Source organism: Rhamphochromis longiceps, linkage group LG2, assembly GCF_057381845.1.
Source record: "Rhamphochromis longiceps isolate RC_006_pf linkage group LG2, R_longiceps_female_GT1.1, whole genome shotgun sequence".
Classification (NCBI taxonomy): Eukaryota; Metazoa; Chordata; class Actinopteri; order Cichliformes; family Cichlidae; genus Rhamphochromis; species Rhamphochromis longiceps.
In genome coordinates this window covers 38,281,142-38,297,738 of record NC_140558.1, presented here as the reverse complement: position 1 = coordinate 38,297,738, position 16,597 = coordinate 38,281,142, and the positions used below count along the sequence as shown (strand labels likewise).

Below are 16,597 nucleotides of genomic sequence, written 5' to 3'. Positions count from 1 at the left end.
GATATTAGGCAGGAATAGCAGAGGCCCGTTGTCAAGTTTCGGGCTGGGAAATTTGTGCGCATATCCTTGAAAGGAGAAGAAGTTTCCAGATCACCTTTTCTTTTTAAAAACCGTCTTGAAACTTGAAGAAACAAGAATGGGAGGAGAATTAATGGATACATCCAGTTATGCACAATTAAAAATGTTGTTTTCAGCTGTTGTTTTTTTTCTTATCACATATACATACTGAGATGCTGTAATCTGACCTACATTGTAGACAAGCTGTAAATAAACCAGCAGTATTACCGTTCAAAGGGAAATTTAAAAGAAATTTTAAAAGAGGTTTGCATGTGCAGGGAATGTAGTTAAAATTGGCCCTAAAATGTAGGCAGTTTGGTGTCATTATTTACTTTTTTCTTTTCAAATAAGTTTGCTGAAAGTTGTGTGACTTTAATGAGTTCTGCGCTCAGCAATTATATATAATATAATTTTACAACTTCTAAAATGCCCAAAGCAATGTCATCATGCCACTAAACAATTGTACTTTACTTTAATCCTCAATGGGACCCCATTAGGACCCTTTATATTTTCTAGAAATAGACTGTTATTAAAAGTTTTGTTTGTTTCCTTCTTGTATGACAGATTTTTTAAACTTAAAGCATTATTATTATCCAGCATTTTTATGCAAAGAAATTACATTTATTCAGACGGTCCTTGTCTGCCAGTTCTGATTAATTCATTTTGAAACTTTAGGCATGTTCAGAGTAAATTATGTATTAGAGTATGCTACTACCATTTAAACATCAAAATGTACATGACAAATCTGCAATACTTACAATGAAGTCATCATGGTCAGAGTGCTTTAGGTACGTTCTTATGTTTAAAATAAAAAATGTATAATAATTAAAACATTCAAAATAGTTTCTGCAGCGGTAAATCTTGTACTCTATGTCCATCAGCTCGCTGGCTCACATTACAAAGTATTGATTAGAAGTGGAAAATTGTAACAAAATCAAAGCCAATCAAAGACATGTTTCATTTTCACTAATGGGCAAGAAATCCTCAAAAAAAAAAAAAAAAAAAAACATGAAGAAGAAGCTGTAGGAGAGCAAGGCTAATTAACGGTAGGAACATCACATTACAAACATATCAGCAGCCTCTTGAAGGTAAAGGTGTTCTCAGGACACTTATTGCACACAAACTTACTCATAAATAACTTCTATCGCACACCAGAATATAGGTCAGTTTCTCCCTTCTTCAGTTTGGTTTAGGCTGTCAGTGTTCAGTGAGTGGGCAGGATAAAGACCATTTAAATTCCTGATCCATCTGCATCAAACATTTCCTTTCTCACGTTCACCTTTGCTGGTGAAAACTCCTCTAGAATAATAAGAACAGTGCAGACATGGAATGTGTACAGTAGAACCCATGACACTGTAAAGCACAGATAGTTGCCTTATCTTTCTGCCTCTTTATCTCTCATCCTCCACCTTGTTTCTACTATTTTCCTCTTCTCTTCCTGTAGACCTGAATCTACAAATAATTTCCAAAAGGTGTAAAGTCCAGCACCATCACCATCCCCCACTGGGCTTTTACTGGAGTCGTTTGCCACGTCCTGCACCACCAAGTCCAGAATCTCCATCTCTGTGGAGTAAACCCTCCACAGAGATGGAGTGTGATTACTCTTTCTTCCTATGTTTTGATAGAAAAAATTACAATACAAAAACAGAGAGGTGGAGATCACATGAGAATGGGATATGAAGGGGATTTCACAGCTCAGTAAGTTTGAACAGTTTGTTTACAATTCCCTTTATAGCAAGTCCCTTGGGAGGAGGTGTAAGCATAAACAGTGATACATTTTCTCAGAGATTTTGCAGATTAGTTAGGAGTTCGTCCACTCAGGAGAAAAAAGTGTAAGTTAAAGTGCCCGCAGGGGGTCAAAAGGAGGAGGGGTGAACCTTGAGTGAGAGTGTACGTAAGATGTGCATGCATGCACGGACACACACACAAACACTTTCAACCCCCTGCAGACAAAGCCTTCACAGGCTCATCTGGGCAGTGCTGCTGGCCCTCAGGGACACACCTCCAAGAGAGATGGCCTGACTAACTCTCCATGGCAACTAATCAATAAGTGACAGTCAGTCAGGACTGACCCGTAGCAGAGTGTGTGCCACCTCCCCCATGTTCCCAGGCTTACACCCCCATAAACTGCACACACACTCTAAAAGACAAAGTGCTCGCAACCGGGTCATTTCTTCCAGGAAACTGAATGTCCTGATGTGTTTTGGATGCATCCAACTGCAATTACTTGGCTTTCAGCATTTTTGGGGGTTTTACGCTAACTACACTGGATGGAGAGCATACACTGGAACAAGTTACCGAATGTTCAGAGTTCTTGACATTAGTGATATGATCGGCAGATTTTGATGGAGCAGATTCGCCACTGTACTATTGTGTGTCTGTCAATCTGTGTTTTATCTCACTGTCCTTAAGAAAATAATCAATATCGCTGGCCTAGATGAGCAGCCTAATCTTCTGCCTTGTATCCCCTGAAGTCCTTATTCCCCTGACTCTATATTGTCTTGCAGCATCTCATACTCACTTTGCTGTCCTTAGGCATACTATATTCATCAGCTCACATACACTTGGCCCAATTTTTCCAAGCTTCCAAGACAGGTCAAAAGCGGGATCAGATTCCAGTTTGGCAAATAAGAAGCAACACTACATGCTCCAGTGTTCATAGACAAAGTAAAGTGTGCTATAGAAAGAGACCATCTGCAGCTGATGCACTTTTACACGACAGTGACTCTCTTGGTTTCCTGAGCTTTCCTGAACATACATTAGAACCAGCCGTTTGTATGTAATTGTCATTACAGGTTATTCAGGAAGAAGCCTCTTAATCCTGGTTCATTCTGGGTTGTGTGCTTTGTGTGTGTGTGTGTGTGGTTTCGCACATTTTCCTCCGACCACAATTACAAGCGAAAACAAGTTCAAGTAAAGCTCAGCAGTGCTTAGCTGAACAAAATATCAAAGGGCTCTCATCAGAAAAACTCTCCAAACATACAAAAAGAAAAAAAAAAAAAGATTCCTCCCATTTCAGCTGTTCGCGTGATTTGTATTTGTTTTGTTTGGGACAAAAGCGGCGGTAATCCCGTCTTATATTTGACAAGTTTCATATTCACACACACCTGCTGGGACAGAGTAAACACACCTTCAGAGTCAGACACCTTAATGGATGACCCTCACATTAGAACCTAAGTCCGGATAACCCCTAAAGCAGGCATGTTGACATGATATTGTACAGAGACATGCCCATTCTGGAGATGACTGATGAGCAGTAGCCACATCACAGCTAACTTGTTTACAGGACATTCAGTCTGTACATAGGTCAATCCTGCACACATGGCTCAGTTTCCCTTTTGTTTAACTGCAGTTATGTAAAAAACAGATTCCCTAAAAGTATAAACAATAATATCTGAAAAGTAAATGTGATTTCTTTTTTAACTTAGGTGTTTATAGAAATCCACAGAAGCAAAGAAGGTCAAGAAAACACAATTAGAGATCAATTATTTATATTATAAATGTATCTACGTGCACTACTCTATAGTTTGCTTTACCTTTGGTGCCTGAAAGTCTATAAAGGCCGTAATTCTACTAATTTACTTTCTTTGGTATTAACGCAGGTAACTCCCTGCTGGGCGGATGCAGTTTCTTGAGTGGCGGCATGCTTGTCTTTGAAGCATTTCCCACTCAGCATTCCTTGCGGTTGTGTAATGTATAATGAGCCAACCACAGCTATCATTAATGAAACATTTGCATCACTCACGCAACTAGTCCGTCAGTGTTCACATAGGTTCATGTGAGGGCCTGAACCTACATTGCTGAAAGAAGATAGGTGGGGAAAAAATAAAATCATAATAATAAGAAGAAGAAGATAAAATGTGACTTTGTGCCGTGTCTGGTGAGGGCTGTCAAATGTGTGAGTTGAGTGGGTGAGTGAATGGAGAGGACGGTGCAGTGGAGAGGGGTGGCTCTCTGTGGGTCAGCCCAGAAGCCCTGACCCCAGGAGGATTTGATGCCATTTTCCCACGCAGGGAGTCGACCTGAGAGGAGCTCGTTAACAACATCTGCCCCAGTTCAGAGAGATTAACCTCATCCCCAACCCCCTTCACCTCTACACACACACACACACACACACACAGCACTTTGCTGTCAATCTCATTACCTCACACAGGTCCCACCACTCCGGACAGGCCTCCCCAAGCTGGACAGGCCACCCTATAGGCCTCTCCGGGCTCAGATCAAACGGGTCTCCTGGATTTACTAGACACAGTAAATGGGTACAGTCTGAATCTGTCATAGGCGCAAAGGCCTTCACACATCGATGAATGTATGGCATAGGGATAGCACTCATCCATTCATGCATTACATTCAGACTGCATTCTTAGCTGATGTCTGATCTGTGTATTAGAGGAGGCTTCAGATTTGAGTCTGAGATTATATAAAGATTTGAGAGCGTGCTCAGAAGGTGTGTTCTTGTTGGAAGCTGCCCAGCCAGTCAAGCAGGAAACGTGATGTCACAAACAGATTTTCCACTCATCACATTGACGTAAAAAGGACAGGTAAAGCACACTCCTATTGGTTAGGCCATCTATTTTACCTATATACTTTCATAAAATGTGCAACTGGCAGGGCATGTTCTGACATAATATGGGGAGAGACCTAAGAAAAACAGGACTGACAGAAACATGGCTCATGGAGCTGCTGCTGTCAAGTCAAGAGTCTGTGTTGGCAGACTGATAGGTGTGCACAGACGCAGAGTGGCAGAATCCACTGGGAATCTGCTGAAGCCATGTTTTACAGGGCTATAATTAGGTTAGTTTTTGGAGAGGGGGTTAAACAAACTGGGGCTGTGAGGTCATAGGCAGATGGAAGTGGGATATGCCTGCACTTGCTGAGTGGGCACAGAGCTCCACATGACAGGCGAGAGAGAGAGAGGCCCTTTGGGCACTCAGCAGGGGGACAGCGAGGGGGTGTGGGGGTGGTGTGGTGGGGAGCCCAACTCAGATGGCCTAACTGCCAGAATATTCAAACGCAGTCAATAGATATGCGCACACCTTCCACCAACCACAGCAGTAAAGTCCTAAATCATCAGTAGACGTTACATTTCAAATTCAAATTTTTATTTCTGTGGCAATCCAGGTGATTATAGAAAGAACAGAGTCAAACTGGAGTTATAAGAAAATCTTTCACTCCCAACATATTTATACTTTTCCTTTAGTTGTTAAGCCTAAGCCCACGTGTTGGTGCATTTATCCAGAGAGTCGTATTGGTGAAAGTCATCCAATATTACTGAATTTGATAAATCAAAATAAATAAATATATATAAATATTGCTCTGACGAGACTACGACAAACTCCTCTAACACTGAGCACCAGGAAGAGAAAAGCTGCTTAATTACCAAAAAATGAGTAGGAGAGTGTGATTAGGTGACGGGTGGCTGCTGGCACGCTAGAGTGACTTAAAACCTGTCAGTGAATGCAGGGAGGTCTGGATAATCTTTCCCTCCACAAAGGTGCGTGGGGCTAATCTAGGCTGCTGTGCTGAGCTGTGGATCAAGTCCTAAAGGGGAGTGTGGGAAGGCCAGCGGGACCGCCACTGCTTAGGCCCTCTTGGTGGGCCAGGGCTTATTTATCCTAAGGTACACTGCAACAGCAGGCCAGTCCATTCTTCAAAACACCTTAGCGTCAGGAACAGTACGTGCATTAAAGGAGATTAAGTTTTATAAATGTGGCACGTTTATAAATTGAGAATTTATTGAAGAAAAAAAAATCAGAGCATAGAGAGTTTTCAGAGTCATGACAAGAGTTTAACAGAACCAAGACACAGACTGACAAAGAGTAGAATTTAAAAACGTTTCAAAAGGTACACGAGAACTAAATCTCTTCACATATAAATCAAATAAAAGTTTGAAATAATAAGATCACATTTTGTATGACTGATTGTTAAGTGATACAACACTTTCTGCCAAACAAAGTTGTGAATCAACGATACTTGGTACATCACTGATGCACCAAGTATCGTTAATGAGTGCTGACGCATTAAAGTAAACTTTTTCATATCACATTTCAGATAATATTCTGATAGTATATGGTATAGTCTTATTTAGTAAAAATGTTACCAGTTTAAATACAATCTGAATATGCTTATATAAGGATCTGCCAGTCTAATTCATTTTAGTTTAAAACATCTTAGATTTTTATATTTTTTTAGTTAAAAGTTAAAAAAATATATATACAAAAAGGTAATTATTGTATATTAAAGACCTATTCAAATGAGACAAAATAAAAACCAACCTAAGCAAACAAGTACTTTTACATGGTTTGTTTTCAACCCATCTGACCTATGAAAACTGAGTGAATTTAAGGGAACATACAGCTTTTCAACAAGAGCAAACATTCATTTCATATATATATATATATATATATATATATATATTTTTTTTTTTTAAACAAATAGCCTGTTATCTAATGAAGAATTATGACACTCCTTATTAAGCAGATGTTCAAAATTAGACCAGGAATGAAATTTATGTTTATACCTTCTAAAACAATGAAACATTTTTCCTCTCCTGCTTGTGCTTCTGTGTAAGAAAATCGTAAGTGCTTGAATAACCAACTGATTTGACATTTTCAAAGAGAAAACATTTTTATGAACACATCTTACAAATGTAAATGCCAATTGTTTGGTCTTCAGACGGTTTTGTGAAAAGAAGACTTTCAGTCTGTCTAAGGGCCTATAATTTATTTATTTATTAAATCACCTTTATATCACATTCTCGTCATTCACATTACACACACAGACACATACACACGAGACGGAGTCACAAGTAACGTTTCGTAGAAATTTATTCAGCATTTAAGAATAGAGGATGGTCTTAAAATATGTAGAAACGTCAGTTTAAATAAACCTTTTCGTTCAGGGTAATGAGCAAACATGACACTGTCAAAAACCATCACAGAACAGAATATTTTACAAAAAATAAAACAATAATTGAACATTTTACGTGACAAAACTTCGGGTTCACAAGCTAAAAAACAAAAAAACAAAAAACAAGTGAAAAAAAATCTTACTATAAATAAAACTTGCGTTTGCGACCCGCACTGTCTTTACATTTTCTTTAACCTAGTTCACTGGGAGGAAGGGAAGAAAAAAAAAAAAAAAGGAGACTACAAAATTTGGACACAGTCGAGACAACTGACAGTCTACAAATTAAGTGTAAACATTTATGAAACAACTTTCCATCCAGCTTTTCTGAAATACACCAGCCCCTTCACGAGGCCACATGCCTTTTCATAGAGAGAAAATATGGCATCATTTAAAATATAGAAGTCCAATTCTTCTACATAAGTTAATTGCTCGTACTCGCGATAAAAAGCCTCTTTGCAGCGCAATTTACTCTGGCGGGCTCAACGTTCAGTTTCGATCCATTTAAACGTCTTTTAAAATGGACAAGTCAGAAGATAAAAGCGTGTTTCTCTTTTTTAAAAACAAAACCGCTGAACGTTGTCTCTTTAGCAAGTTCAAGTATCCGTAACTTTTTGAAAAAGTTTTTAAAAGTCTGTGTGGGGGGATTTTTGCGTGCTACTCTCAGATGTGGGTGAGAGGTAGCGTTCCATTAACGCCAGTCCCCGCGGTCTGATAATGCGGATGGACGCTGTGTAACCGGCTGCTCTGCAGGGATGAATGCTCTGCGCTATCCCCGCCGGGAGGCAGGTACATGCTTATCATATCCCTCAGGTCCCCCAAACACGCCCTCTGAGAGTGGGACGTGATGGCCGGCGGTGGTGAGCTCGGCTCGGTCTTGCACACTGACGCCATGGAGCTCAGTCCCATGGCGCTGGTGGTCTGCTGCGTGTACGCTGGAGACATGCTGTATGTGGAAGCTGCGTTCATGTAGGTCTGCGCCGAAGACATCATCGGGTACTGCAGGCCTGCCATCTCGTACCGGTGCATCTGCTGAATCTGTGGGCTGTTCATGCTGTGATGCTGAGGGTAGGGCAGCTGGTCCGGCATGAGGGAGTACGCACTGTTTGTCCACCCGTTCATGTGCGCGTATCCGTCCATTCGCTGCCCCACTGACACAGCGTTGTTGACGGGGTTGGTTCCTGGCGCCAACAGTCCCCCGGGCAAAGAATACTTGTCTTTCTTGAGCAAGGTCTTGGTCTTCCTGCGGGGACGGTATTTATAATCCGGGTGCTCCTTCATGTGCATAGCCCGTAAACGCTTGGCCTCGTCGATGAATGGCCTCTTTTCACTGTCGGTCAGAAGTTTCCAGTCAGCACCGAGGCGCTTGCTGATTTCAGAGTTGTGCATTTTAGGATTTTCTTGAGCCATCTTTCTCCGCTGACCCCGAGACCAGACCATGAAGGCGTTCATCGGCCGCTTTACCCGCTCCTGGTCGCTGGCGCTGTTGTTCTTTGCGCCCGGCGCCGAGCCCGAGTTGGACTGCGGGAGCGGGGTCTTGAGCTCGGTTTCCATCATGTTATACATTCAGGCGGCTTTTAGTGTTCACTCAGGCACATAAAAAGTTCACAAAATAACGCCAAAAGTCAAAGAGGTAGATGTACTGACCGATCTCATAAGATGATGTTTTTCTTTTCTTTTTTTGGAAAAAAAAAGTTCTGCCTTAAGAGGCAAATGTGCCTGCAGGTGCTTCTAGGTTCTCTCCGCTCAAACTGCTCCTTCCTTCACGGCTCTGAAACAGAAGTCTGTAAACTTGTTCGCCAAGCTCATCTGTTAATAGGCCTAGGGGCCGGACCATGTGATGTGGATTGACAGCATGACAATGAGGACCAGGTAACCAATCAGCGCGCGGCTCCCATATCCAGCGCGTAACCAACCAGGGCACACACTCCTGTGTTTTGGTCAGAAGAGGAGGGAGAGGTAAAGTTTTAAAACAGCAGCGCAACTCCAAATATTCTGGGTTTACAAAATTTTGCAAGACTAAATCAACGAGTATATAAAAGAAATGAACCCGATTTATTTCTTCCTTTTTTGTCTGTGAACGCATCACATTTCTTCTAGTGACAAATTATTTTAGTTTTCAAATTTAGTGCTTATGGGGTGTTTTTACGGATTGTAATACCATGGAGGCTGTAAAGTACCCATACAACTATAAATTCTTAAAATATGAAACCATATGACCAAACAAAAGGTTTGGGATCGGTGTCATTTAATTTGCTGAAGAGGCAGACCCCAACCCACATGGATTTAATAAGTCCAAGTCATTTTAAAAAAGCGGGATATTGAAATAAAATATGTTACTTGAAAGGAAAAAATGTTTCTTTCTGCCACTTAGTCAAATGTATTGCAAATCTTCTGGAAAAATTGCCTCCTGATATTAGTTTGGGGTTTCGATGGTGTCATGCTCAACTGATGAACCTGAATGTTATTCTTACGTGTTTTTTCTTAAAGTTTTTTAAAAATTTCCCAGAGGTGTTGAATGATTAAATGATCCTGTAGTCACTGTGAAAATGAAATCCATGCAATGAGTTTTTGATACAGAATGAGGTTGATAAGGGCATTTATTTAGGTTTTATAAATATAATAAAAATATACATTTTGAAAATAAAATAAAGCATCAAAAACAAGTATATTTATTCTGTTTTATGTGATGATAGAGAGATTTCGTACTTCCAAATGTTCCAAATGAAATTAATCGAAATGTTGTGCGTTAGGATCCCAGCACTGGGGAATTTTAATACATCAACGACCTCTTGTGGAGGGGACAGGCTATCTCCTCGGTTTAGTTTAGTTTGAGTGTCCCTCACGTAAACCGACTGGCGGCCCTAAAAATTGTCGCCAGCTGTTGGGTGACTCGTTTTCTCTCATCGACGTTAATGGTTTTTAAAATGATTTTCAGGGAGTGTCTCCTTACAAACGACTTTGGCCATTGATACCAATCACTCAACTGGGCAAAACTCACACCTGCTAATGATTGGGAGCAAATCGCCCATCGAAAACGCCTGTTAACACCTGAGTATCGACAGGGCTCTTCAGGCGCCGTTCTGCTATGCGCATATTAGAGGGTTTCACACCTCACAGCTTTGAAACTTAAAGGGCAGTTGCTCAAGGCCCACCATGTACATGATGCGAAGGGAGTGCAGGCATTTCATCATTTGTCACCATCGGTGAGAGCAAATATTCAGACTGAAAAGCCAGGCTCTTTCTGATTTATAGGTTTCTACGAGCTACCGATAACATTCTCCAACTGTTTTATTTTCCACTTTACTTAAAAAAAAACCCCTCAAACATCATATTTAAAGCACTTTGAAAAAACGTTTACTCTCACGACAGATATATATATATATATATATAAAATTAAATTTAAGGTTTAGACACACACATTACATAATATATATGTTATCTTAGAAGGAGGGGACTGTAGCCCGTAGACCCAAGACCGTAATAGTAAATCAGCTGAAAAGAGACATCACTTCATGAATTTAATTTCCACGTTCAATGGGGCGTGACAAACAGAGCGGGAGCAATAAAACTAACGTTCAATTAGTACTCGTCTAATTCTCCGGGACCGGTTATTTGTTTATCGGGGCGAATCTCAGTACTGATCCGCTTGTAATCTGCTTATGGAAATTGACCGGTGGCAGAGAGAGGGAGAGAGGAGGAAAAAACACGCAAAGAGTAACCCGGAGTTTGATAATGAGGGCCTCTGTGCGGCTAATTTCCTAATTAAGGAACCGAGGACCACCAGCACAGTCTGCTCTGATTCAGACTCAACAAGCCTGACGGCCCTAAGGGGCTCTCAGGGCGCACGGCTGCAGGATCCCACTGTTGAATGTTGGGAAATATGTGGATGTCCTGATGGGAGGATGTAACGAGCTTGCAATCACCTCAATCGGGTATAATTTAACGTAAAAAAAATAAAAAAAATGAATGAATAGTGCGTCAGCCTAAGAGCGAAAGTTCCTCTCAAAAATTCAGATTTCAGCGCAGAAATTAGTCGTTTTGTATTTTTAGTCAGAACACACAGGTTATGTGTTTATTAAACGCAAAAATGTGTGTTTAATTCTTACATTTATGTTCTTGCGGTAGGAGCTACAGAAATAAAGGTCTTGTGCAGAGTTTCGGCCTTTGGGCCAGCAAATAAAAGCAAACAAAGGATTTATTAGTTCAGGGCTGGAGAGGAATTAAAGTTTATCCAGTATGACAGACTGACACAACGACACATAAATGCCTGCTTTAAAATATAGTGCTCCGAACGCATTAGAGCTTTGTGGTCAGACAGCAACTTTAATAATACACGACAAGGCGCAGGCGCTGCATGCATTCAGCTTCCAACACCTGATAACAGATGAAATTTATTGTTTTGAATCGTGCTTTTATTGTTGCAGAATGAGCTTACAGTTCGTTGTTTTCATTTCATTTTTTTTTACAGTTCTCAAACAAAGCAGATTGTTTTTCATTATCAAAAGTCGCACCTCAGATCCACAATAAACATTTTTACGTGTCCATTTTAGACCCCACGACCTCCAGAATCAATAACTTTCTTTTTGTTTCAGCTCAGTGACTGCGGACAAGGCCTTTGAGAAACAGTAATTAACAAAGAATGGCTTTTCAATTACAGCCACAATGGAAACTGTCTCATTAAGATTTGCATGATTTTTTTTTGGACTGGGAATGCAAATGAAGATGCAATTTACGCACGGTCTGCTGTTCCTATTGTGCGGCGTGAATGGTTGCGTCCTCCCAGTTCAACACAGGTAAAATAATATTCACGGGTCATTTAAAGGAATAAAAGTGTCGCTATTATCACCTCTTTATTACACAAATCTGGGCTAGTATCCCTAATGGTAATTTGACGTATTTGACCCGTATATCAGTAAACTGCTTAAAATGTTTAACGTCTGTGCGTAATGCAGAATCATGGCCGGTGGAACATTTTTACTCCCTTAACTGATGACATGGGTTGACACAATTTGGGGGGGGGGGGGGGGGGGGGAGTGTGCATTTGTCTTTTTTTTTTTTAAATCGCAATTAAGTCTTAAAAGTCTTTAAAAATCCTAACTCTATAAGGATTGTGCATTTTTATTCCCTGCACTGCTTTGGAGAGAGAGGGGGGAAATAGATATCAGCTATGATCCCCTCTAGCAACAGGTATTTATAAATTAGTTCTTAATAGCTCTGCCTGCTTGATCTATTAGGAAGTGGAGCTTTCCCTAATGTGAGTCTTTGGTTTACTTTGAGATGTTATCGAAGCAGAGGACTGCACTCTTACAGCACTCTTGTTTGTCAGAAAACTTTAAGAGGCAAACAACAAATTAATATAAAATACCTCAAGATTTTTTTAATTCAATGAAGTTTTCATTTTATCATTGGAACAAATTAAATATATTTTATATATATTTTAAAATCTTTGCAAATTTCCTCCACAGTAAGGATGAGCAAGAGACCTTGACTTGAATAAGCACATTTGTTTAAAATTGCTGTAAGCCGGTGTTCACCGCCTGCTGGCAGAAACATAAGACAGAGAAATCACGGATCAGGGCAGAAAATAAATAGAAGTGAGGTCTTTGAGAGAAACATGTTTTTATCACTGCTCTGTCCTGGACTGTTCCCTCACAAATATGCCATATGAAGCATTTTAGTTCTCACGAGGGAGATTGGGAAAGCTTCGAGTACAGGTAAATCATTAAACGTTCAAAATTTCCGGACGCTACTCTGACAATCGTTTCCGACTCAAGAGCATCTGAGGCTGTGAAAGTCTCCAAGTTCAGTTATTAAGGGAACAGATGGACGCTCACACCTTCAAAAGAAGCAAAACACACACTTAGAGGACAGATGCATCGATTTTCAGGAAAGCTTTAGTGGAATGTTGCAAGTCCGTCATCAGGAGGACTCCAGGCTAATGGAGAATACGGCATTCTTCCCTCCAGTGCAGCACAGTAATTTGTGTTTTCATTCTTTGTGCTGGTTGGGCAGAGAGAAGCCCAGAAGTGTTCTCCCTGCACTCAACAGTCACCTTGTTCATTTCTGTGGAATGCATACTTCCTACTTATTGCCCTCTGCTTGTAAAACAACATGCAAAAAGCTGCTTGCCTCCTGCCGCTGCTTGTGAAGACTGCTTCAAATTTGAGCCTCTTTTTCTCCCCGGCAGGCCAAGCATGTCCTTCCTCATTATGTTCTTATGTGAGCAAGGCCAAGGCTGCTGACACAGACCCAGTGTAATCTCTTTAACCCGCCACTGTCATGAGCAGACAAGGCGTGACCACCCAACACTCTGCTCCATCTCACTTAGCCAAGGGAATAGTTTTTCACCTCATCGCCTCACACTCCTAGGCTTGTAGCTGCTTATCATTTAGGGATGCACATCTGAAACACATTTGATCGCACACATCGAGGGTTAATCACTGTTACAAGACCACTCCATATAATTACGTGCAGTTAAAAACTCACTGACCCCTGCAGTTGCCATAATTGACGCAAGCCGTTTTTTCACTGGTTATTGACTAATGAAGCCAAAGCAAATGAAATTACATCGCAGGAGAGGACATTGGTGGAAGCATTTTTAAATGAATATACAATGATTACTAGCTCCTTGATGTCATTTCTTAGACAAAGACTGTACGTTTACTTCGTATTAGGGGATTTGGTATATGACGCGTTAAATGAAAAATAAAATACTAAATTACTGTGAATTATAAGCTCCTATCCATTGAAAGCTAATTTCAATTCAGTTCAAATTAAGCAGAAAATTTCAATAAATGTGGTTTTGCTTCTAAGCCTGTGGGTGAGGTCTGCATTAAGCCATCGAGTGCAAAGTCTGAAACTGCCTCGACTGAAGCCCAGTGCCGTTTCCATTTATAGTGAACATACAAACCTTTCATCTCATTTGCTCTTTTTTTTTTTTTTAAGAATTATGAGATGCACTCATGCACAATAAATGGTGTGCAACAAAAGACAAGAGTGTAATTTAAGTCTCCAGATATTTTTTCCCCCCTGCAGCAAAGTTATAGTAGTCTGACAGCAAGCTGTTGCCTGCACGTGAATGGCATTATCAAGCACTCCTATATGATGATCATTTTAAGTAATGTTAATGCCTGACTAGCTAATTACAGCACTCATTATTTTCCATGTATCTGTTGAATCATTGCCATGTTCAGTTTTCCCCAAAACAATGGAAACTTCCTCCGTTTTTTGTTTGGAAGAAAGTGCTGAATCGTCACTTTTTGCTTTGCGCCATGCCCAAGCAAGCAGCCCTCTTTTGTTTTAGCCATAATTGAGATCCCAACTAATCTAGCCTCTTTTTTTTTTTTTAAGGCAACAGTCTCTTTGTTAAGCCTTCATTAGTTTAAGATAATATTGTGAGAATGCACAATTAATTTGCAGCGTAACTTTAATTAATTAAATACACCCAATTTTGTAATGTGATTAATGCCGCCAAGTTGTTATCTGTGTCCTCCTCCAAAATGAATATGTAACAGCGATACTGCACTGAGCATTAATTGCAGAAATTGTGGCATTTAAGAGCCAAAAACTAGGTGAGGTAATTATAAGAGGTAATTTATTAAATCTTAAATAAAGAAACAAACAAGCATTAATTGATATATAAATCATGAGTACCATAATGTGTAATCTGGCTGTGATTTGGGAGAAAATGACAAATCTTTGTTGCATGCCAAGCACTTGATAAAGCAGATAGTGGTCATAAATTTAGCAGCAGTCAAGGTCTCATTAAAGGAGGCATAATTTAATTAAGAGTTAGCCATCGCCCTCTAAATATATTAATTACCTTGAGCATGACGAGATAAGTGCGGTGATTATTGCATATTTCATTAGAGTACGTCTTCGGGGAGAAGAGCAAACTAAGGTGGGAAGCTGGCTGTGTTGACAAGATAATGGATGGGCTGGCCTGAGATGAATTTGGTCACCTTGCCGTGGGTTGGAGCTCGGAGAGGTGAGACAGAGGACAACACAGGTACTCAAGCATTAAGGTTTCCGCCTGTTTACTAGGAATTTAATTTTTAGACTTTATATATATATATATATATATATATATATATATATATATATATATATATATATATATATATATATATATATATATATATGATTAAATCTCTGTAAGTCTCTAATCATATTTGAATAAATTATTTTTCCAAAGCATTACATAACTATTACTTCAAATACATGATATAAAAAGGTGAATTTAATTTAAAAAATGTTAAATTTTTATTATTAAAAAAATCTGAATGATGCTAGAGCTCATGTCATTTTAAAAAGCACATTTTTAATTTTAGTAATGATTCAAAGTAGAAGTTGCTGTATTGTGATTTGTGTTGTTATATAGAAAAAAAGAAATAAATAAAAACTGTAAGCGTAGAAATAAGAAAAAATCCTGCTTAAGTGTTATTACAAAAGTCAAAACTAAATACTTCTGCCTTTGTTCTGAGTGGCGCAAGCTATTACGGTGACCTAATAATGCTCTATACTTTTATATTCCACCTGTATCGACTTCGCTTGTCCCTAATATAGCCAAGAGTTACCCTTTTGTGCCAACTATTTTGTACAAACCCATCCACAAACACACATCCTGTGCAGAAGTGTGCAGGGGTGACGGCTCATTGCCCCATAGACTGATATGTCAATGGAACATACAAGATGTTGCCGCTGTGTTGGAGAGATTTGCAGCCTCGCTCCTCTCCCGCCTGACAGCAGGACAAAGAGCCTAAGCTACTATTATCTGGAAGCAACCTCTCATTCTTGCTTTCATCCTTCTCTTCACAAACATAGATGTATACAGAGCTCAGCATAAAGTCACTGATGCATCCAGTGTGCGTGTCAGAGAGGACAAACCATAACAATTGGGGGTAGTTTTAACATTCTTAAAAGTCAAAATAATTGACTATATAGCATTTTTTGAATAAAAGAAATGTAGCTTGCACCACAGTGATTATTTTATGCTTTTCCTATATTTATTTTTTAATCATAACAAAGATTCTTTTTATTTCACGTGTTGTAACTTTTAGGTCGATTCTGCAGGATTTGACCGCTCTGCTTTTTCCTGAAATCTAAAATGCTGCTGTATCTGATTAGAATAAAACCAACAGGTGACAAGACGGCAAAGCTAAGCTTCCTCGACTCAAATTAGACTATGTCATAACAAATATAGCATATGTGAACACACAGAGCTTTCTAACCATCATTCCAAATGCCCCCTCCCTTTTTTCTCTCTCTCTCTCTTTACTACTAACCTCCTCCCACTCTGGCCAGAAAATTGAGGACACTCACCAACCTCTCACTGCTTCCAAGGCTGCTGCTGCTTCCCGATCCCTCTGTTAGACACACCTTCAACAGCTGACTGCCAGCAGGCCCGGGAGCAGAACCATGGACTCTAAGATGGCAGGGACATCAGCAGCCTACAGCCTCAGCCCAGACTCCATCAACAGCCATTTAAACAGGAGTACCTCCAGCAAGGCAGCCCTCTGTGCAGTAGAGAAATAAAAAGTGTGAGAGCGCTGGGCAGTATGGCAGTGCACACTGCAGCTGAGCTCTCCCTGCTCTGGGACCCATCTCATTCAGCCAAGATTGCTTCATACAA

The 16,597-nt window shown here is 40.0% G+C and overlaps 1 protein-coding gene and 1 long non-coding RNA gene across 2 annotated transcripts in view; both read right to left on the bottom strand.

Moving 5' to 3' along the window:
• Positions 1–16,597, bottom strand: part of LOC146677890 (uncharacterized) — a 47,480-nt gene extending 30,883 nt beyond the window's left edge. The window contains exon 1 of the long non-coding RNA XR_014914288.1: positions 16,288–16,597. This is a non-coding gene — a long non-coding RNA (uncharacterized LOC146677890). The remainder of the gene's footprint in view (positions 1–16,287) is intronic.
• Positions 6,867–8,767, bottom strand: sox3 (SRY-box transcription factor 3). Its single transcript, XM_085427539.1, has one exon. The coding sequence runs from the start codon at positions 8,527–8,529 to the stop codon at positions 7,627–7,629; it is 903 nt and encodes a 300-aa protein (XP_085283665.1). The 5' UTR covers positions 8,530–8,767; the 3' UTR covers positions 6,867–7,626.